This window comes from Lepidochelys kempii, chromosome 1 (assembly GCF_965140285.1).
Source record: "Lepidochelys kempii isolate rLepKem1 chromosome 1, rLepKem1.hap1, whole genome shotgun sequence".
Classification (NCBI taxonomy): domain Eukaryota; kingdom Metazoa; phylum Chordata; order Testudines; family Cheloniidae; genus Lepidochelys; species Lepidochelys kempii.
Genome location: NC_136380.1, coordinates 220,817,663 through 220,842,641, shown reverse-complemented (window position 1 = coordinate 220,842,641; position 24,979 = coordinate 220,817,663). Strand labels below are relative to the sequence as shown.

The following is a 24,979-nucleotide window of genomic DNA, read 5'->3' as shown; positions in this document are numbered from 1 at the left end:
AGCCTACTCAGTTCTGCCTAAAATAGTGGAGAGGGGGAGGGTCAAATGTTGCCTAGGCCTCGAAGGCCAGGTCTGCTCTATAAACTTACTCAACATCACTGAGTGAAGCAGTTATACCAGCCTAACCCCCAATGTAGATGGCGCTACATCGATAGAAGGGCTTCTCCTATCAGTATAGCTACCATCTACCTCTCATGGAGATGGATTAACTATGCCAGCGGGAGAAGGCCTCCTGTCAGTGTAGTAGTGTCTTCACTGAAATGCTACACTGGGGCTGCTCCACCACTACAGCATTTTAAGTGTAGACCTGCCCTTAGGCAGAGCCCACACCAAATAGGAAGACCTATCTATCCCCCACACTCTTCTTTCACTGGGCTTTGGCATCCCTATGCCCTGGTTAAGGAGTTCAGTTCAACTGAGGGTGACCCCCTCAAATCAGGACAAGCTAAGCACAGTTCTGCTGCCCTTTACTCATAGGATAAGGATAACAACATTTCACTACCCATGCATTCAATTTGTAACCCAACACCAGCCAAAATTGATCACTTTGGCAATGCAGCACTGTTTCCTGAATACCTACGCAAGAGTAGGTGTTTATGTAAATATGGTCTGGTCCTGAAGTCCCCCCATCCCGCAACTCATTACGAGAGGTTATCATCATCACCATCATCATGTTCCTATTACGCCTCTGGCGTTTAGGGCAGTGACAAAGCTCCTCCACTCCTGTCTGTTTCTGGCAAGGTCAGGGGAGAGCTTATTCCGACCCGGCTTACATCCGTTTCTACGTCTCATTACAATAATCTGAAACCCACTAACTCTCCTTTGTCCTATGAGTGCGGAGGTGTTAATTGCCAATTTCATTCTGAATGGTTTCTTGCAATGTGTTAACTATTTATGTTCAACACTCTGTTCCACCTTGCATTGAGCGCTGACATTCTGATTACCTTTCCCAGACATGAAGAAGAGCTCTGTGCAGGTCAAAAACGTGTCTCTTTCACCAACAGAAGTTGGTCCAATAAAAGATATTAACTCACCCACCTTGTCTTTCACAATACTGTTTCCTAAATATATTGTGAGCCAAGCTTACTATCTCATAAGTACTTGAACTGCTTCTAATTGGGCAAAAGACTATAAGGCTGGCGGGTCCTGGCTGGTATATCATTGCTTACGGTGCTGAATAATAACCTGTTTAGGTTATTAGCCTAACTCACATCTATTTTTCAAAAACACAGTATATAAAAAATTGATATAGAAAGTTAAAGCAAGAGGAAGTTTAAAATGCAGCTTTTCTGATTTGGTATAGATGCTCAGAGGGGCAACAAACATGGTTTTATGGCTAACGATGGGTGATCTTTCTGACATTTGCTTGTCTTTGCAGTAACAGAAAGCAGAAGCCTGCTGGAATTCCTTTGGATAGCTTGAATATTTCATATAATTTAACAAATAGATATATGCATGTTAGGTACTTTTTGAGAAGCACCATATGTAGGTAAGTAATGATAAATATATCCTAAACTTCAGTAGAGGCACGGGCAAGTTTAATGACCCATTAATAAAATTTATCATCATTTTTGTGTTAATATTGACGTCTCTCCCTACACCTGGCCACCAGAACCTTTCCAGACTATGAAGACCAATTGCAGGATATTCTGGCTTCAGGGACATACAGCTGTGCTGTCACTCTGGGAGGTTAGGTAGGGGGTTGATGGAAATGGTAGATGCCTGCCTGGCAGGTTCATCATAGCAGCGACCAGAGCTCAGTTGCTGGAAATATTTGAAAAAACTAGGCTGGCAAACAATTTAAACAAATAATCACCATTAATTGCAGTTTCAATCGCACTGTTAAACAATAATAGAATGCCAACTGAAATGTGTTATGAATATTGTGGATGTTTTTCTACATTTTCAAATATATTGATTTCAATTACAACACAGAATACAAAGTGTACAGTGCTCACTTTATATTATTTTTATTACAAATATTTGCATTGTAAAAAAGATAAAAGAAATAATATTTTTCAGTTTACCTCATACAAGTACTGTAATGCAATCTCTTTATCGTGAAAGTGCAATTTACAAATGTAGATTATTTTTAATCTTTATTAAGAAAGTTGGAGGACAGATCCCATATGAAAAATATCATTCCTAAATATCTACTTAAAGAGATAGCAAAGTAATCAATATTAGAACATTCACAGTTGTTAAGGAAGATTCTGAGAAATGTTTACAAAATCCTATTACAAAAGTGTTCCATTTTTCAACCAACACTCATATTCCGTAGCACTAAATGGCATGTGAATATGGGTTGCAAAACTGTTCAATAAAGTAAATGACTGTTTAGAAATGCATGTATGTCTAAATCAGGATTGTTTATCAAAGTTTAGATGTATAAGATAAGTACTTACACAATCACTGAAATACAAACTTTATTGAAAACAGAACTTATATAAAAAGGTCCGTCACTAATATATAGTGGAGCATTCCAATAATGAATTTAGGATAGACATATTAGAAAGGCAGAGATATATTACAAAATGCTACATGTGTGTATCTATGGCCTGAATAACTGCCTGATCCTCCCATTTTGTGCTCATGGGCCAGGCCCCAAAGCCGTGCTCTGTCGAGTAGAGTTCACCAAATACACAGACTATACAGACGTGTCCATGGAATCCATCACCTGGTCCTCCATCATTCCAATTCCTGTAACAATCCTGCTGGGTCTAGTGGGCTGCTAAGGATGCGTCACTGAAGCATCTCCAATACGACGGGATCTGCTTTTCACAGTTAGTAAGGGACTGGAGCCCACTGTTCATGTGTGTCACCTCCATGCTGAAAGTGTTCAAAATGGCTCCACGGCACAAATGGGATTAAGGAAATTTGACCCCTTTTCCCACTACTCTCTTGGCCTCTGAGAAGTATCCCAATATCTACTATGAAAATTGCCTGGAATACAGCAAGCCTAGAAGCAGCGCAAGGAATCCTGGGAGATCTACCTAGACTGCACACGGCTGTGTGAACACATGGTTTGTAACGTGACAGGGGCTACACCGATGCGAGCACCACAGTGTGAACATACACAAATAGTGTATCTAAACAGGTATAGTTAGACTGATTTAAACTACAACTGTGCAACCTTTAAAAATGGACATGACACTCGTCCGTGATCTAAGGACTAAAAAAATAAAGTGTAGGTTTGAGCCATAAGCATATACCATAGATTTACTGTGGTGGGAAGCACCTCTTAGAGAATTTTCTTTTGTTTACTCCAGCCATCCAGGTTCCCTGAATATTTCCTCAGCTCTTTGGAAGATACACCGTATACTTTCCACCTTGTGTAAGAGCTGCCAGTTTCCGTAAAAGCCGAGTCCAAGCCAAAAGGAAGTGTTTCAACACAAGTTTACTCAAGGTTGCTACAGGCTGTTCTTTCCCCTGTGCAAAGAGATTGTAAAACAAAGTCAACAAATGTGGGAAATTCCAGGTCTACTGAGTGGGAACAAAGTGGATGGGGAAAGGCACGTGGGGAAGTATATAAACCAGCAGCACCACACAGCAGCAATGAAACAGATCTCCCTCACTTCAGCTGCAAACCAGGTATGTGAGATTTTTTTTCCTTCCTTGAACTAGCAGCATGAATAGAACATGAAATTGAGCATTAGACACAGTCAGATTCCAATTTCGTGTCATTTAATCTAATCTGTGTTTGTGACTCCAGCCTGTGTTCCCTGGTTTTACTGAAGTTTGAGTTTCCTCTAACTCTTCTCTAGAGCAAGAGTTCACAAGTATGTTATTTAGCATCCACAACATGCTTGGTGCTATACAGTGTATATTAGTAGATGAAGACTAATCCCAGGTTTTTTAAAAGGTATTTAAGCACCTAAATATGCAGATAGGCACCTAGTGAGATACCTGCTCTTTAGGCACCTAAATCCCCTTTAAGAAATCTGGTCCATAGTCCCTGTTCCAATGAGTTTTACAGACAAAACAGTTCAGTCTAACATTTTAGTTGTGTGTGGCCCCAAAGCTAAGCAACTAACTAAATGTGGCAGATTTTCAGAGATGTTGAGCCACTCCAACTAATGCTGAATTCAGTAAGTGCTCAGCCCACATGTATCAAAGTGCATTAATATGGACTTGGAGATCAAAATTTTGAAAACATGTTTTAAAATACAGGCCCTTATGCTCTGGTGAGGAAATGAAGATGCATTGTGAGAGCCATTCATTTTGTATGTAAATGTTTTAGCTGCTTTGGTGGATTTCCATTGAAAAACTGAGCGGGAGGAGTGAGTTTTTTGGAGGGATCTGAATGACAAGACAGTGATTTTCTAGTACTTCCAGGGGTAACACTGTCCAAATTCAGAACTCTTCCACCCTTCCCAGGCTCAGTCCTCCACAACCTCTTTGCCCCTTTCTAAGCTCTGCAAAGTTCTTCCTCACTTTATTCCAAACTGCTGCTTTCCAGAACTTTCTCCATAGAAACAAAGATCCTTTCAAGCCACTGACCCTCACTGCTTCTTCTCTGGAGTTTTTCTTCTCCCAGGCCTCTTTCAGAAGTCTCCTCTCCCCAGCTGCCCTCTCCCTTCAGGGTTAGTCCCAGGATACCAGATCGTTCCTATAGGCACTTCCATGGTTTCTTTCCCCCAGAAAGAAAACTCCCACCTACCTCTCTCCTGAGTCTCCTCTCCCTAGTGCCCTTCAGTCCTTTCTTTATAGGAATCACCCAGTTTGGTTCTACCCAGCAGGATCCACTCCAGAATTACCTGTCTCCCGGTTCTAGGTGGCACAATATGGGCTAGTCGGGCTCCTTAGCTCCCCTCAAGCCATCACTTGTAATGTGGAGTTTATAAACCCCATCACAGGACAGTTAAAAAGAGGCTGAATAACTGCAGGGGATATTTAGAGAATACCTGTGATTTTATTATGAGGGCCTGATCGTGCAAACCATTACTCAGCTCAGCATCCCTAACTGACAGAAGCAGTTCCACCAGTCTAGACCAGACCTTTAGAGGATTTTCAAAATGGAGCACTTCCTCTCGTGTGACTTTAGCATGTCCTGTGTCCAAATACAAGAGTGCTTCATCATTGGTAGATTGTGGAACGATTCACGCAATGTATCCTAGGGTCCCCCTAGGTTTAACAACCACCGAGACTGAATTGCATTTGCTCAATTGTGTTGTTCTGTGTAACAGCCCGAGGAAGACTAAACCAACAGTGCCCTGTGCACTGCAGGAATGGCATCTATTCAGGTACAGAAACGCCAATGCCCTGGGGACAAAGCCCTTATAACCGTTATTTCCTTAAAAGACAAGACAAATATGAACTAAAACATAGGATATTCAGCAGAACTTTCCCCCATCATGCCTCGTTATGTCCCTTTATGCACCCTACAAAGTTACCTCCATGGTGTTTACACCTTCAGTTGTGTAAAGATTGCTACCATGTTCCCCCCGCAGGCCCTTGTCATCACTAACCCCAGCTCTGTGTACTTAGCTCTTTTGAGCTTTCCTCCGTGGTCAGTCCCTCAGCCTCTGGTGGGTTTTGTGGCTCTTCTCTGAATTGCTGCTACTGACTCGGATAGCTTTCCGGGTCTGAGGTGAACACAGGGTTCCAGAGTGGCAGGCCAGAGCTGTCTAGTAAGGGAGTCCCACCTCCGTGCTCTGAGGCGTGCTGACTCTCCACATGCAGCCCACTAATGACACTGCCTTTTTTTTTTAAAGAAAATTGCTTGTTCTCATCCCCAGGTGTCTGTTTAAAGCCTTTCTACACAAAATGAGGAACCTGATTGTGTGTGCGCTCGCCCTAGCGCTGATGGCACAAGGTGGGTCCCCCGTTTGTAAAGCCTCTGTTGCTTCTCACCATCCTTCATGTTTTCCTAACTGACCCTTTTGTTCAATATGAAACCTTAGAAAGCAAAAGTTAGACAAAGGGGAGTTCTACACTTATGGCAGGGTGTACGGTACAGATGCTGCATGCCTAGCGAGTACAGCGATAAACAGCATAGCAGGCCGTGAGACACGGCCTATGTGAGTAGGATGTTCTACACACCTGAACCGTAGGGTGTATACACTGCACAACTCACTACCAGCCCAAGCCATGCCTCCCTCATCTACACGGATATTTTTAGATATTATTGTCCCACCGCCTCCTGGCGGTGGAGCTTTTCTATACTGCAGGGAAAGACTCTGCTAGTGGGAAAAGGCTCTTATGCGGGGGATGCAGTGGGGAAAGGCTCCAGCAGCAAGGAGGTGCCAGAGCCTTTCTCCACTGCCTCCCTCCTGCCAGAGCCTTTCCCTGCTGCCTGTAGCTATGCCTACCCCACATGCTACCGCAAGTACAGACAAGCATAGACAACGTCAGAGACTGATCCATCCTCCACATGCCTACCAAATCTACCATGTTTCCATAGCTAGATATCTATCTATGCTACTTATAACCACCCCAATACCATAGTATCTGATCACCTCACAATCCTTAATGATTTTACCTAAATAACACCCTTAGGAAACAGGGCAGTGCTATTATACCCATTGTACAGATAGGGAACTGAGCCACAGAGTCGCTAAGTGACTTGCCTAAGGTCATCACAGTCTGTGGCACACCAGGGAAATGAACCCACATCTCAAGTTCCAAGCTCGTCATACCCTACTTACTGGGCTAGCCTTCTGTTCAATCTACCCTGCCCCCACAAAGAAAAATTGGTGGGAAGGCCTTGCATTTCAATTCACTCCTGGAGGAAAGGTGGCACCTTGGCCGTTATCCTGTTGATCCTCTGTGTTTTGTCTCTTGTCTCCTTTAGCCGTTGTGTCTCTGGAGTGCTATCACTGCCCTAATGGAGGAAGATGCTTTACCACTCAGAAATGCAGGGATGACCAGGATCAATGTATTACCATGTTCTTCCCTTTCACTGGTAAGGAGGATAGAGGCAGGGGAACAGGCTAGGGTCACAGATACTTCAGACTAATGTGATACGGAGCTAAGTATATAGCAGCCACAGTGGGTTAGGCCTAAGTCTTTGACCAAGCTCCCCAGCCTGGGTGAGTGTCGGAGGGGCCTGAAGATAATTAACATTGAGCGTCCAGCCCAACCCTGCCCATTGTAACCAGAAGGAGAGCTGCTGGATAACTGCTATGGTACCACAAGAGGCAATGAGGTGTGAAGATGGGAAACAGAGACAAAGCAACAAGGGAAAAGGGAGGATAAACAGTGAGAAGTAGCAAGGAAATGGATAAGGCGGAAGGGAAGAAAAGAGGAGCAGAGGAAGGGGTGAGAAGAAAGAAGAAAGGTGGAGAAGCAGAACATGAAAAGGGAATAAGTGGTGGCCTCACCCAAGTATGCCTACTCACTAAATTCCTGGAGTTACTCCATCTCCCCCTCTCTCTCTCTTCCTGTCCTTCAGCTAAATACGCTAAGCGATGCTCCAGGACGTATGAATGTGAAGTCATGAAGGCAATGGGGGGGTCTGCAGTGAAGGCCATTTGCTGCGGCACTGACCGGTGCAACCGATAGACAGGAGCTTCTGCACTCTCAAGACCAACACCAGCAGGGTCTCCTCCTCCCTCTGCAGTGTGACTGGAAATCCTCACTGAGGGTCCTTGCTGCCATCTCTCTCTCACACTCACACACACACACACACACACTCTTTATTCTTATTTTAGAGAAGAACACACATTTGCCATGGATGTTTTCAGCAGCTGTACTAGTGACTCCATGGACAGCACTAATAATAAAAGGATATTACAGCCCCAAATCAGCTGCAGTTGCTTTGGCTTTATGTCCATTTACTAACAAACATAACAATCTTTCCTGTTTAATTAGAGCACATAAAGATGAGGGCTGATAATGCAGGTAACAGACAGGTAGTGCAAGCTTTCCCCACACACAGCGCTGTCAATTCTGATCTGCAATACACCTGTCATTCCACTCCTGGATTCGCTTGTATTTCTGCCAGCTCATCTCAACCCTGCGCCGCAGCAACTCCTGCTACTCAGTCCTCAATCACTTGCATACACCCACCCCCTCACAGAGAACTGCTTATTTCCCTCAGTCCTGCCCTGCAGCCCCCTGCTATTCCAGTCCTAGGCTCCCCACACAGCTCTGACAATGCTCCTCAGTCCTTCCTTCCTGACCTCATAGGACCAGGAGCATGTGGATGAGACCAACCACGCAGATACCTGGGAAAGAATTCTCTGTAATAACTCAGAGCGGAGCTGTAACTAAGCATTTCAGCACCCGGGGCCATCAATCATATTTACGCCCCCTAGAGGTGATGTGTTGGAGGCACGTGCCCCTCCAGATTTCTGCCTCCCATTTAACACAGGTTTTCAAACTGTGAAGTGCGCATCCCTAGGGAGATGCACAGCACAGTTTGAAAACCATCGCCTCCTGCCAGGAGCCAGCAGATTAGAAGCTGGAGGGAGCTGTCTGGCCCGCTATGCTGTGGGAGCCAGTGCCCTGGCTGGCTGCCCAGCAGCCCTCCCTGCCCTGCTCCCTGAGCCAGCTGCCTCTGCATGGTCAGGCACTCCCCAGGCAGGATGGGCAGCACAGCTCCGAGCTGCACCCCTGACACAATCTGCCCCAAAACGATCCAAGCGCCAGCCAGCGAAACCCCCTGGAGCCAGACCCTGCCCAAGGAGTCTGGCTGCCATGAGATGCTCCTCAAGGTGCTCCCTGCATTATTCCTCCCCCTTGGGCACCTGCCTCTCAGCAGGGTGGTCACAACCCACTCACTGCCTGGGGACCTGCCATTGCAGCTGGGTCACTCTCCCTGCACTCAGAGCAGAACCCCTTACTCCCCTAGGCTGCCCTGCTCCAGCGCCATGGCTGCCAGGCTTGCGATCACACAGCCGGAGCTCAGCTACCAGGGCAGAGTGACTCCTGCCAGCTCCAGAAACCAAGGCTGTAAGAACAGAGCAACCCTAGGGTTACCATATTTCAAGTTCCCAAATAGAGAACACTACTAGGCGGAGGGGGTGAGAAATTGGAGGGGGCACTTAGGGGGTGCTGCCAGGGATGTCTGTGTACTGGGATGGATATTTGGGAGGTGCCTGGGGGGGGGGTGATACCTGTGGTAGGAGTATCCACTGGATGTGGGCTGCCACGGCTGGGAGAGGATGGGCCAGCTTAATGGGGGAGCTGAGCCCCAGCTGCTACTGCTGCCACCGGCATCATATGTTGATCAAGCCCACCCAGCCTCTGATCAGGTTTTCTGAATGGTCCTTACAGGATTTGTGGGGATATTTACATTTTGGCTGAATCCACAATGATCTGAGACCCCAGAGCACACAGGCCTTAGTTAACTTGAATGGGTTTTTTTAGTTAACTTGAGCTAAATTCCGAGTGAAGACTAGACAAGGCCATCTGTACTTTTCACGTAAGTTAGCATAATGCACGAAGAAACTAGAGCTGGACCAATTAGCCACATACTAGGATTCCAATGCCCCCAGAGCTTCAGCGGCCTGGTATCCCCTCCCATCCTCTCAGAATGAGTGCGATGTCATGAAGGTCATGGGCAGATCAGTACTGAAGGCTGTTTGCTGCAGTCTAATCTGTGCATGCAAGACTGGCAAGTTGAGGGCTCCTCCACATGCAAGACTGGCATGTTGTTATCTCCTTTCACATTGCACAGCAACTGGACCCTTCACGAAGGATACTTCACTGCTCTCTTTTTTTTTTTTTTCCCTCCTGGAATCCGAACAAACTTGGAAGCTGATATTTCCAACATCTCTACTAGTAACTCCCTGGAGAGACTCACATGCAGGATAGCGATGATCAAAAATATTAAAATGTAAAATCAGCTGAAATGGTTGTTTATAAGTAAGTATTTATAAAATGTAACAACTGTTAAAGCTTAAATGATGCACAGAAATGTGAAGGGCTGACAGGTATAGTGCAAGTGTAAGCGAAGGAATGGTCCCGCTATTGTGGGGAACTTTCCTAGCTTCTGCACTACCCCAGTGAGGTGGGCTAGTGAAAGGATCTGAGTCCTCGCTCCCACTTCCTTTATGCAGAGGTCTCCCTGCTCTTGAGGGTCTCCCCTTCCATTCTCCTGTCTGGCAGAGTCCTCGTAACCCCAACAAGGCTGGGCCCAGGATTCCTGGGGGGGCTTGACCCTCAACCCTGCTGCAGTCACCTAGGACAGGGGCTAGGGTGTCCCCACTCCGGGGTACTCTCTCTCTCTCTCTGCACTGGGCACTTCCCTGACCCACTGATCATTACATACAATTTAAAGCAAATATGTGTTATTTAATCAACAATTAATTAAAAAAAAAATAAGAAAAAATGGGAAAGGTTAAAGGAAAACACATCACCCTGCTCTGCGGCAGGGAACATCACAAACAGTGTCTCTGGACGTCAGGGCACTTCACAGTCTGTTCCTTGTAGGTCCCAGGTCTCCTTCTCAGGCCCTGGATGTGCTGCGGGGATGCTGCAGGTTGGACACTTGCTCTGGTAGTAGCCACACACCTTCAGGCTTTGGGTGCTGGGACCCTTCTTCCCAGCATCATCCCCTTGTCGGGTTAAGATCACCCTCCCAGTCTGGCCTGCAAGGACCCTTGGCTGGGGGTGTCTTTCTGCACTGGGCCCTTTGCCCAGGGTCCCCCCTTGGCTGGCCCCAGTTGCTCACCACACATGGCTCTGTGGCTGCAGCTCTGCTCCCAGCACAGGATCTGCTCTCCCTGGGCTGCTTCTCTGACTCTGCTCCCAACTCTGACCTGCTTCCTGGGCTGCTTTTCTGGCCCCTCTGGCTCTGGCACAGCTCTGCTCCCTAGCTCAGCTTGGGCCTCTGCGTTCTTCTTAGCTCGACCCAACTCTATCTGACTCAGACAATTCCCGCTCACGCAGAGGAGGGGACCCCCCTGGCCTCCTGACTCCCTGATTAGCCTGCCCGCCCTGTCATTCAGGCTGACCTGGAGTACTGCTTCTCCCCATTGCCCCTGTGGACTGTCAGTCTAAGGGTCCTGATTTCCCCATTGACCCTTCTCCTTTTAGTACTGGGAGCTAGCCAACCAAAACACCCCCACTGAATGTTAGCAAGGGGGCAACAGTCCCCTTACACAAGCCTCAATCAGTCAGACCTAACCTGCAGCACCTGGATGTGTCAGTCCTGGATCCCAACAAAGTCCTGCCAGCGCACTTCAGTCATATAACACAGCAATCCCTGCTACAGAGTCCTGAATTTCTTGCACCCCGCTCCCACATTAGCTTTAGAGTACTGCTAATTCTTTTCAATCTCTGCTTGAATCTATCCCTCTGCTATTCCAGGCCTGGGCTCCTGCACACAGCTCTGCTAATGCATGTGAAAAGATTCCATAGAATCTAATGAGATTAAATTTCTGAATGGAGAAAACCAACCACAATAGTCTGAATGAGTAAAAGTCTGAAGTGGTATCAAGGGTGTGCACAGGGGAGAGCAAGCAGGGACATGCCCTGCCCTCCATAATCGGCACGGGCACTGAACTCCTCCCGCCCCGAAGCTGATGGCTTGTCCAGGACCTGGCAGGAATAGCCATCACCGCAGGAGCCCAGGGGACTCCGGGGAGAGCTGACAGCTCCTCCACCCCCTGGGCCCCAGCAGGGGCACAGAATGAGCCCATCTAAAAACAGTCAACATTTTTATTCCTGTGCACACCCCCGAGTGGTCTGAATACAAATATACTAATTTGGAAAAAGAACAAGGAGGACTTGTGGCATCTTAGATACTAACACATTTATTATTAACAGTTAATTATTTAATAAATGTGTTAGTCTCTAAGGTGCCACAAGTCCTCCTTGTTCTTTTTGCTGATACATAGCTACCACTCTGATACTAATTTGTGTTACTACTGGTCTCCAGATTAAATGTCTGATATTAAGGAAGAACAGAATGGCAAATAAGTCTAATTAAACAAAAATGGGTTATTTAAACTACCCACATATAAATGGTTTCAGAGTAGCAGCCGTGTTAGTCTGTATTCGCAAAAAGAAAAGGAGGACTTGTGGCACCTTAGAGACTAACCAATTTATTTGAGCAGAAGCTTTCCTAGAATATCAGGGTTGGAAGGGACCTCAAGAGATCATCTAGTCCAACCCCCTGCTCAAAGCAGGACCAATCCCCCATTTTTGCCTCAGATCCCTAAGTGGCCCTCTCAAGGATTGAACTTACAACCCTGGGTTTAGCAGGTCAATGCTCAAACCACTGAGCTATCCCTCCCCCATACATCAGATGTATGTAGCTGTGCTCACAAAAGCGTATGCTCAAATAAATTTGTTAGTCTCTAAGGTGCCACAAGTCCTCCTTTTCTTTTTACAGTTATACCAGTCTAACCCGCAATGTAGATGGCACTATGTCAATAGGAGAGCTTCTCTGATCAACACAGCTACCCCCTCTCATGTGGCAGATTAAGTACACCGGCAAGAGAAGGTCTTCAGTCAGCATAGTAGTGTTTTCACTGAAACACTGCACTAGGGCAGCTGCAAATTTTTTTTATTTTTATTTTATTTTTTAAAGTGTAGCCCTGCTCATAAGGAAAACTTATCCCAAGTGGAAACATCCGTCCCCACCCTCTTTTCCCTTTCAATGGGCTTTGGCATCTCTACCCACTGCTTAGCGAGTGCAGTTCAAATGAGGGTGAGCCCCCCACCCCCCTCAATCAGAACAAGCTAAGCACAGTTCTGTTGCCCTTTACTCATACAATCAGGATAACATCATATCATTACCCCTGCATTCAAAGTGATTTGTTGTAACCCAACAACAGCCAAAACTGACCACTTTGGCAACGCAGTGCTGTTTCCTGAGTACCTAGGCAGAGTAGGTGTTTATGCAAATACCCTCTGGTCCTGCAGTCTTTCCCCCCCCCGCCCCCCCAAGCTCATTACTAGATGTCAGGGGAGATCTCATTCAGACCCTGCTTTCATCAGTTTTACGACTCATTGCAATAATCTGTAACCCATTAAGTCTCCTTTGTCCTATGACTGCAGAGGTGTTAATTGGCCACTTCATTCTGAATGGTTTCTTAGAACATGTGTTAACTATGCTTAACACGCTGTTCCACCTTGTATTTAGCTGTGACACTGATTACTTTTCCCCAGACCTGAAGAAGAGCTCTGTGAAGCTCAAAAGCTTGTCTCGTTCACCAACAGAAGTTGGTCCAATAAAAGATATTACCTCATCTATCTTGTCTTTCACAATACTGTTTCCCACATATATTGGGAGTCCAGTTTACTATCTCAGATACTTAAACTGCTTCTAATCAGGCAAAAAACTTTAAGAGAAAGTGGGTCCTGTCTGGTATATCATTGTTTACTGTGCTCAATAATAAACTGTTTAGGTTATCAACCTAACACATCTATTTTTCAAAACACAGTATAAGAGAAATTGGCATAGAAAGTTATATTATTTTGATTACAAATATTTGCACTGTAAAAAAAGTATTTTTCTCATACAAGTACTGTAATATAATCTCTTTATCATGAAAGTGCAACTTACAAATGTAGAAATATTTTTACATAACTGCACTCAAAAAACAAAACAATCAAAAACTTTAGAGCCTACAAGGCCACCCAGTCCTACTTCTTGTTCAGCCAATCGCTAAGACAAACAAGTTTGTTTACATTTATAGGAGATCATAGAATATTAGATTTGGAAGAGACTTCAGGAAGTCATCTAGTCCAAGCCCTTTCTCAAAGCAGGACCAACCCCAACTAAATCATCCCAGCCATGGCTTTGTCAAACCGGGCCTTAAAAACCTTTACGGATAGCAATTCCACCACCTCCCTAGGTAACCCATTCCAGTGCCTCACCACCCTCCTAGTGAAATAGTTTTTCCTAATATCCAACCTAGACCTCCCCCACTGCAACTTGAGACCATTGCTCCCTGTTCTGTCATCTGCCACCACTGAGACCAGCGTAGCTCCATTCTCTTTGGAAACCCCCCTACTCTCAGGAAGTTGAAGGCTGCTATCAAATCTCCCCCCTCCACTCTTCTCTTCTGCAGACTAAATAACCCCAGTTCCCTCAGCCTCTCCTCATAAGTCATGTGCCCCAGCCCCGTAATTGTTTTTGTTGCCCTCCGCTGGACTCTCTTCAATTTGTCCATATCCCTTCTGCAGTGGGGCGCCCAAAACTGGACACAGTACTCCAGATGCGGCCTCACCATTGCCGAACAGAGGGGAATAATCACTTCCCTCGATCTGCTGGCAATGCTCCTACTAATGCAACCCAATATGCCATTAGCCTTCTTGGCAACCAGGGCACACTGCTGACTCATATCCAGCTTCTCATCCCTGTAATCCCCAGGTACTTTTCTGCAGAACTGCTGCTTAGCCAGTTGGTCCCCAGCCTGTAACAGTGCATGGGATTCTTCCATCCTAAGTGCAGGACTCTTCACTTGTCCTTGTTGAACCTCAGATTTCTTTTGGCCCAATCCTCCAATTTGTCTAGGTCAGTCTGGACCCTATCCCTATCCTCCAGCATATCTACCTCTCCCCCCAGTTTAGTGTCATCTGCAAACTTGCTGACGGTGTAATCCATCCTATCATCTAGATCATTAATGAAGATGTTGAACAAAACCGGCCCCAGGACTGACCCCTGGGGCACTCTGCTTGATACAGCTGCCAACTAGACATCAAGCCGTTGATCACTACCCATTGAGCTTGACGATCTAGCTAGCTTTCTATCCACCTTATAGTCCATTCATCCAATCCATACTTCTTTAACTTGCTGGCAAGAACACTGTGGGAGACCGTATCAAAAGCTTTGCTAAAGTCAAGGTATATCATGCCCACCACTTTCTCCATATCAACAGAGCCAGTTATCTCGTCGTAGAAGGCAATCAGGTTGGTCAGGCATGACTTGTCCTTGGTGAATCCATGTTGACTGTTCCTGATCATCTTCCTCTCCTCCGAGGGCCTCAAAATGGATTTCTTGAGGACCCGCTCCACGGTTTTTCTGTGGACAGAGGTGTGGCTGACCGGTCTGTAGTTTCCCGGATTCTCCTTCTTCCCTTTTTTTTTAAAAAGATGGGCACTATATTTGCCTTTTTCCAATTGTCCAGGACCTCCCCGGATTGCCACATGTTTTCAAAGATAACGGCCAATGGCTCTGCAATCACATCAGCCAACCCCCTTAGCACCCTCAGATGCATTAGATCTGGACGCATGGACTTGTGCATGTTCAGCTTTTCTAAATAGTCCTTAACCTGTTCTTTCACCACTGAGGGCTGATCACCTCCTCCCCATACTGTGTGCCCAGTGCAGCAGTCTGGGAGCTGACCTTGTCTGTGAAGACTGAGGCAAAAAAAGCATTGAGTACTTCAGCTTTTTCCACATCTGTCACTAGGTTTCCTCCCCCATTCAGTAAGGGTCCTGCACTTTCCCTGACCTTCTTCTTGTTGCTCACATACCTGTAGAAACCCTTCTTGTTACCCGTCCCATCCCTTACTAACTGCAACTCCAATTGTGCTTTGGCCTTCCTGATTACACCCCTGCATGCCCTAGCAATATTTTTATACTCCTCCCTAGTCATCTGTCCAAATTTCCACTTCTTGTAAGCTTCCTTTTTGTGTTTTAGCTCACCAAAGATTTCTCTGCTAAGCCAAGCTGGTTGCCTGCCATATTTGCTATTCTTTCTGCACATCAGGATGGTTTGTTCCTGTGCCCTCAATAAGACTTCTTTAAAATACAGCCAGCTCTACTGCACTCCTTTCCCCCTCATATTAGCCTCCCAGTCTGCTTTCCTGAAGGCCAGGGTCCATATTCTGCTGCTCTCCTTTCTTCCTTTTGTCAGGATCCTGAACTCGACCATCTCATGGTCACTGCTGCCCAGGTTGCCACCCACTTCTACTTCCCCTATCAATTCTTCCCTGTTTGTAAGCAGCAGGTCAAGAGGAGCCCGGCCCCTCGTTGGTTCCTCCAGCACTTGCACCAGGAAGTTGTCCCCAAACACTCTCCAAAAACTTCCTGGATTGTCTGTGCACTGCTGTATTGCTCTCCCAGCAGATGTCAGGGTGATTGAAGTCCCCCATGAGAACCAGAGCCTGTGATCTGGAAACTTCTGTTAGTTGTCCGAAGAAAGCCTTGTCTACTTCATCCTCCTGGTCTGGTGGTCTACAGCAGACGCCCACCATGGCACCAACCTTCTTACTCTTGCCTCTAAACTTAACCCAAAGACTCTCAACAGGCTTTTCTCCAGTTTCCTACTGGAGCTCTGAGCAATCATACTGCTCTCTTACATACAGTGCAACTCCTCCACCTTCTCTCCCATACCTGTCCTTCCTGCACAGTTTATACCCATCCATTACAGTGCTCCAATCATGCGAGTTATTCCATCAAGTCCCTGTTATTCCAAATCACATCATAGTTCCTTGACTATGCCAGGATTTCCAATTCTTCCTGCTTGTTTTCCAGGCTTCTTGCATTCATGTAGAGGCACCTAAGATAACTAGCCAATTGCCCTATTTTCTCAGTATGAATCAGGAGGCCTCCCCTGTTGCACCCTCCCCTCCTTGTGTTTCCTCCCAGTATCCCACTTCTCTCAAGGCTTAGGTCTCCATCCCCTGGCAAACCTAGTTTAAAGCCCTCCTCACTAGGTCAGCAAGCCTGCCTGCAAAGATGCTCTTCCCTCTCTTCGTTAGGTGGATCCCATCTCTTCCTAGCAATCTTTCTTCCTGGAACAACATCCCATGGGCGAAGAATCCAAAATTCTCTCTCCGACACTGCCTGAGCAAACACGCATTTACCCCCACAATATTTCCTATCTGGGCCTTTTCCTTCAACAGGGAGGATGGATGAGAACACGACTTGTGCCTCAAACTCCTTTATCCTTCTTCCCAGAGACACATAGTCTGCAGTGATTTACTCAAGGTCATCCTTGGCAGTATCATTGGTGCCTGCCAAGAATGACCTTGAGCAGATCACTACAGAAAATGCTGCCTGTTTTTTATTTACAATGTCACCTGAAAGTGAGAACAAGCGTTCACATGGCACTGTTGTAGCTTGAGTTGCAAAATATTTACTTGCCAGATAGACTAATCATTCATATCCCCCTGTGACGAAGCGGGACTGTTCTTAATGTTTCCTCTGAATATTGTGGGGGTGCCTCAGTTTCCCCTATGCAGTTCTTAAGTATCTAGGTGGTGGGATAAGGGTGTGTGATCATTGCAGAGCCCTAGAGGGCAGGTGTGTGCAGGGGTCTGGACACAGAGAATGGCCGACACCCTGTTTCCTGGCAACTGATGGCCTGGCCCTTCCCCCCTGCAAGGTGAGAGTGAAAGGGTTGGAGAACAAAGGAATCAGGTGCCCTCCCGGCCCGGGAAAGGGACAAAGCCCAGAGGAGGAGAGGCTGGAGGGAGGTTCAGTTTAGGGCTGGCTGGGGACGTGGTGTGAAGTGCAGATGTGGTTGTCTGGCTCTCTGCCTCCCAAAATGGACCCAGCTGAGGGGTCCTGTTCTCTGCACCTACAAGCTCTGTGTTAGACTATGTTCCTGTCATCTAATAAACCTCTCTTTTACTGGCTGGCTGAGAGTCACGTCTGACTGCGGAGTTGGGGTGCAGGACCCTCTAGCTTCCCCAGGACCTCGCCTGGGTGGACTGGCTGTGGGAAGTGCACGGAGGGGCAGAGAGGATGCTGAATGCTCCGAGGTCAGACCCAGGAAGGTGGAAGCTGTGTGTCCTGCAGACTGTCTGCTCACAGAGAGGAGACTTCCCCAGAGTCCTGCCTGGCTTCGCAGGGAGCAGTTCCAGAGCATCGCCCGGGGACTCTGTGACACCCCCTTCATGCTTTGACTTGTAGATTGGAAGATTGTATTTTTATTACAAATATTTGCTCTCTAAAAAAGAGAAACAAAGTGAGAACTGTACACTTTGTATTCTGCGTTGTAATTGAAATCAATATATTTGAACATGTAGAAAAACATCCAATATATTTATAATAAATTTCAATTGGTATTCTATAGTTGTTAAACAGTGCTATTAATCGCATTTTAAAAAAAAATCATTTGACAGCCCTAGTGTAAATCCTTCAGTGACATGCTGTACATTGCCCCTCTGTCACACAATTTAGCAGTGCTTGCAGACCTCCATCACAACACTCCACCTCTCCCAACACCAAGCTGGTTCCACACTGACCAGTAGCAGTCTAGGCTGGCAAGCTTCCAAATGGTGATTACTACATTGAGGGGGCCTCTCAACCTCCTGCTCTGGTATACGGTAGTGTTATGGTCAGCTCAGCAAAGTGCCCTTCAGCATCGTGAAGACTCTGCTTGTCATCTCAGGCCTGAATAACTGCCTGGTCCCACCATTTTGTGCTCATGGGCCAGGCCCCAAAGCCGTGCTCTGTCGAGTAGAGTTCACCAAATACACAGACTATACAAACGTGTCCACGGAATCCATCACCTGGTCCTCCATCATTCCAACTCTTGTAACAATCCTGCTGGGTCTAGTGGGCTGCTGAGGATGCGTCACTGAAACATCTCCAATACGACGGGATCTGCTTTTCACAGTTAGTAAGGGACTGGAGCCCACTGTTCATGTGTGTCACCTCCATGCTGAAAGTGTTCAAAATGGCAACAGTGATTAAGCAAATTTGACCCCACTTCCCACAACTCCCTTGGCCATCTGAGAAGTATCCCAGTATCTGCTATTGAAATTGCCCGGAATGCAGCTAGCCTAGAAGCAGCGCAAGGAATCCTGGGAGATCTACCTAGACTGCACACTGCTGTGTGAACACATGGTTTGTAACGTGACAGGGGCTACACCGATGTGAGCACCACAGTGTGAACATACACAAAACAATGTATCTAAACAGGTATAGTTAGACTGATTTAAGATACAACTGTGCAACTTTTAAATATGGACATGATGCTCGTCCGTGATCTAAGGACTAAAAAATAAAGTGTACGTTTGAGCCATAAGCATATACCATAGATTTACTGTGGTGGGAAGCACCTCTTAGAGAGATTTTTGTTTTGTTTTGTTTACTCCAGCCATCCCAGATTCTCTGAATATTTCCTCATCTCTTTGGAAGATACACTAGGTGCAAAATACACAGTGTAAGAGCTGCCACCACTTCTCCCAACTTTTCCCTAAAAGCTGAGTCCGAGCCAAAAGGAAGTGTTTCAACACAAGGTTACTCAGGGTTGCTGTGGGCTGTTCTTTCCTCTGTTTTTCCTGTGCAAAAAGATTGTAAAACAAAGTCAACAAATGCGAGAAATTCCAAGTCTACTGGGTGGGAGTGGAGTGGAAGTGAAAGGCATATGGGTAAGTATATAAACCAGCAGCTCTACACGGCAACTTTTAAACAGATTGCCCTGCGCTTCAGCTGTAAACCAGGTATGTGAGATCTTTTTTCCTTGCTTGATCTAGCAGCATAAATAGAATGTGAAATTAAGCATTAGATCAGGGGTTCTTGCAACAAATGTTTTGGTGGCCTCCGAGTGCGGCCACCAACTCTCACTTGTGACCACACTGACACTTTTTCCTAAAATACTTAATAATCTTTAGGAAAAAACAATTAAATATGCACAGATTCACATCCAAATCAGTGTAATGTATATTTGTAGGGTTTTTCAGCAGACTCAGTAACAAAAGAATGCTGCTTCCCCATCCCCACCCCAATCCAAGGCTCAATGGGTTCTGGGGCTTGCTGTGAATATCTGCATATTTGTTAATATCACAGCACACTTAATAGCTACCTGGGAGGCTATGAAAAGTGATACGTGATATTAACAAAGGTACAAGTATCACTTTCCACAGATAGCTAGTAAGGCTGCTGTGAAAAGTGATACTTGCGTATTTGTTAATATCACTTTTCTCAGCAACACCAGGCCCCATTAAGCGCTGGATGGGGGGTGGGGGGGTGCGAAGGGGAAGGCAGCAGGGGCCAGAGGTGATGGTGGGATGAATGCGAGGCTGCGGGGGCCTGGGGAAATGGAGGCAATGGATGCGAGGCAAGGAACACAGCAGGGTCCTGGAGGGTCGGGGGTGGGGGGTGAGGAGAATGGATACAGGGCTATGGGAGGCAGCGGAGGCCAGAGGCAATGGGGGTGGGTGATGAGCCCCACCGTTGCATGGCCAGAGCCAGGGCCTGGTGTTTGCTGCCATGTGGCCAGGGCCGGGGCTCAGTGCCTGCAGCCAGAACCTAGAGCTGTGGGTCAGTGCCCAGGGCTAGTCCCTGCTGCTGCATAGCCATAGCCTGGAGCTGGGTGCTGGAGCCCAGGAGTGTGTAGCTGGAGCCTGGAGCCAGCGCCCGCCACTGCATGGCCAGAATTGGGCCACAGGCCAACTGAAGCTCTGCGGCCGGAGCCGGGGGTCAGCACCTGCCGCCCTGTGACTGGAGCCAGGGGTTGGTGCCCAAAGCCCCAGGCTTGAAGCCCGTTGCCATGTAGCTGGGGCTGGGGATCAGCGCCTCTGGCCAGCACCCGCCCCTGCATGGCCAGAGCTCAGGACTGGAGTGGAGTTGCCATGCAGCTGCAACCAGGGGCTGCAGGACCTCAGCTGAAGGCCAGGGCCGCGTGGCCAGGGCTGGTACCCACTGCCCTGTGGTCGGAGCCTGGGGCCACACAGCCAGGCTCCTGAAGTCCTGCTGCTGGAGCCTGCCACCCAACCCCGCTTCCCCCAATGTGGGTCAGCAACTCACCTAACTCCTGCAGGGTTGTCCCTGTCTCCAGAGGTGGTGCAGGGTGGCACATCCAGGAGCAACAAGGAGGGAAGGGAAGGAGCCTAGGCTTGGCCCCCCGTCTCCTATCACCGCCCAGGAGGCTGCATTTGAGAAACATTGCATTAGATTCAGTCAGATTCCACTTTCAGGACACTTATTTTAATCTAAACTGTGTTCCCTGGTTTTACTGAAGTTTGAGTTTCCTCTAACTTTTCTCTAGAGCACAAATTCACAAGTATGTTATTTAGCGCCCACAGCATGCTTGGTGCTGTACAGTGTATATTAGTAGATGAAGACGAATGACAAGTTTTTAAAAGGTATTTAAGCACCTAAATATGCGGATAGACACCTAGTGAGATACCTGTTCTTTAGGCACCTAAATCCCTTTAGGAAATCTGGTCCATAGTCCCTGTTCCAAGGAGTTTTACAGACAAAACAGTTCGGGATACATAGACCAACATTTTAAGTATATGGCCCCAAAGCTAAGCAACTAACTAAATGTGGCAGATTTTCAGAGATGTTGAGCCACTTCAACAAATCCTGAATTCAGTTAAGTGCTGTGCTCGCATGCTCAGCACCTCAGCCCACATTTATCAAAATGCATTATTATGGACTTGGAGACCTAAATTTAGATCTCTGTGTTTTAAAATATAGGCTCTTATGCAAAGGCTGAGGAAATGAAGATGCATTGTGAGAGCCATTCATATTGTATGTAATTGTTTTAGCTGCTTTGGTGGATTTCCATTGAAGGACTGAGTTGGAGGAGTGAGTTTTTCAGAGGGCTCTAAATGACAAGACAGTAATTTTCTAGTACTTGATAAGCAGGAGTATCAGAATCACCCTCATGGAACACCTCGCCATGGCAAGACCCAGCTTAGCTGCCCCTCTAGCTCACCCTCCTCCATTGGACTTGGGTGGCAGATCACAGTCACTCCTTTTAGCGTAACAGTGTCCAAATTCAAAACTCTTCCACCCTTCCCGGGCTCTGTCCTGCACAACCTCTTTGCCCCTTTCCCAGGCTCTGCCTTCCAGGACTTTCTCCACAGAGGCGCAGCTCATATCAAGCCACTGACCCTGACTGCTTCTTCTCTGGAATTTTTCTTCTCTCAAGCCTCTTTCAGAAGTCTCCTCCCCCCAGCTGCCCTTTCCCTTCAGGGATAGTCCCAGGATACCAGATCTTTTCTGTAGGCACTTCCATGGTTTCTTTCCCACAGAAAGAAAATTCCCACTACCTGTCTCCTGAGTCTCCTCTCCCTAGTGCCCTTCAGTCCTTTCTTTATAGGAATCACCCAGTTTGGTTCTACCCAGCAGGATCCACTCCAAAATTGTCCGTCTCCCCTCTAGGTGCCACAATATGGGCTAGTTCGGCTCCTCGGCTCCCGTCAAGCCATCACTTGTAATGTGGAGTTTATAAACCCCATCGCAGGACAGTTAAAAAGAGGCTGAATAACTGCAGGGGATGTTTAGAGAATACCTGTAATTTTATTATGAGGGCCTGATCATGCAAACCATTACTCAGCTCAGCATCCCTAACTGACAGAAGCAGTTCCACCAGTCTAGACCAGACCTTTAGAGGATTTTCAAAATGGAACACTTCCTCTCATGTGACTTTAGCATGTCCTGTGTCCAAATACAAGAGTGCTTCATCATTGGTAGATTGTGGAACAATTCACGCAATGTATCCTAGGGTCCCCCTAGGTTTAACAACCACCGAGACTGAATTGCATTTGCTCAATTGTGTTGTTCTGTGTAACAGCCCGAGGAAGACTAAACCAACAGTGCCCTGTGCACTGCAGGAATGGCATCTATTCAGGTACAGAAACGCCAATGCCCTGGGGACAAAGCCCTTATAACCGTTATTTCCTTAAAAGACAAGACAAATATGAACTAAAACATAGGATATTCAGCAGAACTTTCCCCCATCATGCCTCATTATGTCCCTTTATGCACCCTACAAAGTTACCTCCATGGTGTTTACACCTTCAGTTGTGTAAAGATTGCTACCATGTTCCCCCCGCAGGCCCTTGTCATCACTAACCCCAGCTCTGTGTACTTAGCTCTTTTGAGCTTTCCTCCGTGGTCAGTCCCTCAGCCTCTGGTGGGTTTTGTGGCTCTTCTCTGAATTGCTGCTACTGACTCGGATAGCTTTCCGGGTCTGAGGTGAACACAGGGTTCCAGAGTGGCAGGCCAGAGCTGTCTAGTAAGGGAGTCCCACCTCCGTGCTCTGAGGCGTGCTGACTCTCCACATGCAGCCCACTAATGACACTGCCTTTTTTTAAAAAAAATTTGCTGCCATGTCCTAAAGCCAACTCCCCAGACTGACTGCTCGCTCTCATCCTCCGGTGTCTGTTTAAAGCCTTTCTACACAAAATGAGGAACCTGACTGTGTGTGTGCGCGCTCGCCCTTATGCTGATGGCACAAGGTGAGTCCAGCCGGGAGGTGCTGGAGCCTCCCCCCACTGCTCCTCCCCTGCCACAGCCTTTCACTGCTCTGCGTAGCTATGAATACCCGACATGGAGGGACGGCACTAGTGCGGGGCTTTCTGTGGCTATAGCCACCCCAAAGTTTGCCTTAGTCCCCCGTAACCACCTTTCCCAGTTCAAAGGTCAACTAAGATGCAGAAGCAAGGGTGGCATGGTAAGGCATTGCCACCTTTACTTCTGTGCTGCTGGTGGCGGCAGCGCTGCCTTCAGAGCTGGGTGGCCGGAGAGCCGCCACAGCTCGCCAGGTGCCCAGCTCTGAAGACTGCTAAATAAATAAATAAATAAATAGTGTGCCCACATGATGTAAGGTGTAGGCCCCCCTATTTCTGTCTAGTCCATCTCAGCCCCCGGCCCCCACCTAGGAAGAGACCGGTGCCACCCCTGCCAACACGCTACCTCAAGTATAGAGAAGCGTAGACAAGGTCACAGACTGATCGACCCTCCTCCGGCCGCCAAGTCCGCATGGTTCCATAGCTAGATATCTATCTACGCTACTCCTAATCACCCCATTACCATCGTATCTGATCACGTCACAATCCTTAATATTTTTACCTTTACAACAGCCGTAGGAGGCAGGGAAGTGCTATTATCCCCATTGTGCAGATGGGGAACTGAGGCACACAGTCACTAAATGACTTGCCTGAAGTCACACAGGATGTCTGTGGCACACCAGGAAAATGAACTCATGTCTCAAGTTTGCACCCTACTTGGTGGACCACACTTCTGTTCCATCTACCCTGCCCCCACAGAGAAAAATTGGTGGGAAGGCCTTGCATTTCAATTCACTCTTGAGTGGAAGAAGGACCTTGGCCATTGTCCTGTTGACCCTCCTTGTTTTGTCTCTTGTCTCCTTCAGCTGCTGTGTCTCTGGAGTGTTATTACTGCCTTAATGGAGGAAACTGCTTCACCACTCAGAAATGCAGGGATGGCCAGGACCAATGTATTTTCCTAGGTAAGTTGGATAGAGTCAGGGGAAGAAGTCGGGGTCACAGACTGTGACGGGTTCCCTCCCCAGGGGGGCACGTGGAACTGAGGTACCACTGAGCCACCTGACCCAACAGCCTGGGCTCCCTCTCACACTGTACTGCTGTGTAGCAGATCAAGCACTCACCGCCACAGCACCGCTGGCTGGTCGCCCGGGAATTAGCTCTTTTCCGGTACTCGGAGCGCCTCCTGTTGGCCAGTGTCTCTCCTGCCCCAGGCCCTGTGTCCCTCCCAGACCCCAGTGCCCCTTTCCTTGGGGTTCTGCCCACAGCAGTACCCCCACACTCCGGGTCTCCCCTTCTAGGGGAACCCCCTCCCCCTATACCCACCTTGCCTCAGTGGCTACTGCCAGTCATCATCTAGCCCCCTTTCTCTGGGACAAACTGCAGTCTGTAATGGCCACTCATCACTGTTAAGGGGGTTGGACCAGCTGCCTCTGCCTATCCCTGGGCTGCACCTCTGCAGTCCCAGTACCTCCTTAAGCCCTTAACAAGGCCTCATCCTGGGGAGTTGCCAGGCGGGAGCTCCCCAGCTCCTCTTGCCCTTCCCTAGCACTGCTCTACCCTGTGCTTCCTGGAAGCTAGGTCCTTCCCACTCCAAGGCTGGAGTGAGACTGACCCAGCTCCTCCCCTAGCCCTTATATCAGGGCCAGCTGTGGCCACTTCCCCAATCAGCCTACCTTTTCCCCAGGAGTGGGGTAACTGCCCTGCTACATGCTGTGACAAGCTGCAAAGCCCTCCAGCCTGAACTTTCACTAGCATTCATACAAGTAGGGACTCACGCAGCTGTAGTTACACACAAACTCTCTAACCACCAGCTTGCCAGTCTGGGACCCCAGTTCAGTAGTGTCCTTCCCTGGTCAAATCTGACCAATATATGGGTTTCA

The 24,979-nt window shown here is 47.5% G+C and overlaps 1 protein-coding gene across 1 annotated transcript; it reads left to right on the top strand.

Moving 5' to 3' along the window:
* The first annotated feature begins 3,503 nt into the window (after window positions 1-3,503).
* Window positions 3,504-7,851, top strand: LOC140905972 (CD59A glycoprotein-like). Its single transcript, XM_073329469.2, has 4 exons — window positions 3,504-3,591; window positions 5,739-5,815; window positions 6,794-6,904; window positions 7,394-7,851. The coding sequence occupies exons 2-4, from the start codon at window positions 5,767-5,769 to the stop codon at window positions 7,501-7,503; spliced, it is 270 nt and encodes an 89-aa protein (XP_073185570.1). The 5' UTR covers window positions 3,504-3,591; window positions 5,739-5,766; the 3' UTR covers window positions 7,504-7,851.
* Window positions 7,852-24,979: the final 17,128 nt, after the last annotated feature.

Excerpts from the sequence above, each read along its gene's own strand:
- LOC140905972 (XM_073329469.2), top strand. The coding sequence starts at position 5,767 with ATGAGGAACCTGATTGTGTGTGCGCTCGCCCTAGCGCTGATGGCACAA. Across the intron at positions 5,816-6,793 it reads CCTAGCGCTGATGGCACAAG|CCGTTGTGTCTCTGGAGTGC; the intron begins GTGGGTCCCCCG and ends TGTCTCCTTTAG. Across the intron at positions 6,905-7,393 it reads CATGTTCTTCCCTTTCACTG|CTAAATACGCTAAGCGATGC; the intron begins GTAAGGAGGATA and ends CCTGTCCTTCAG.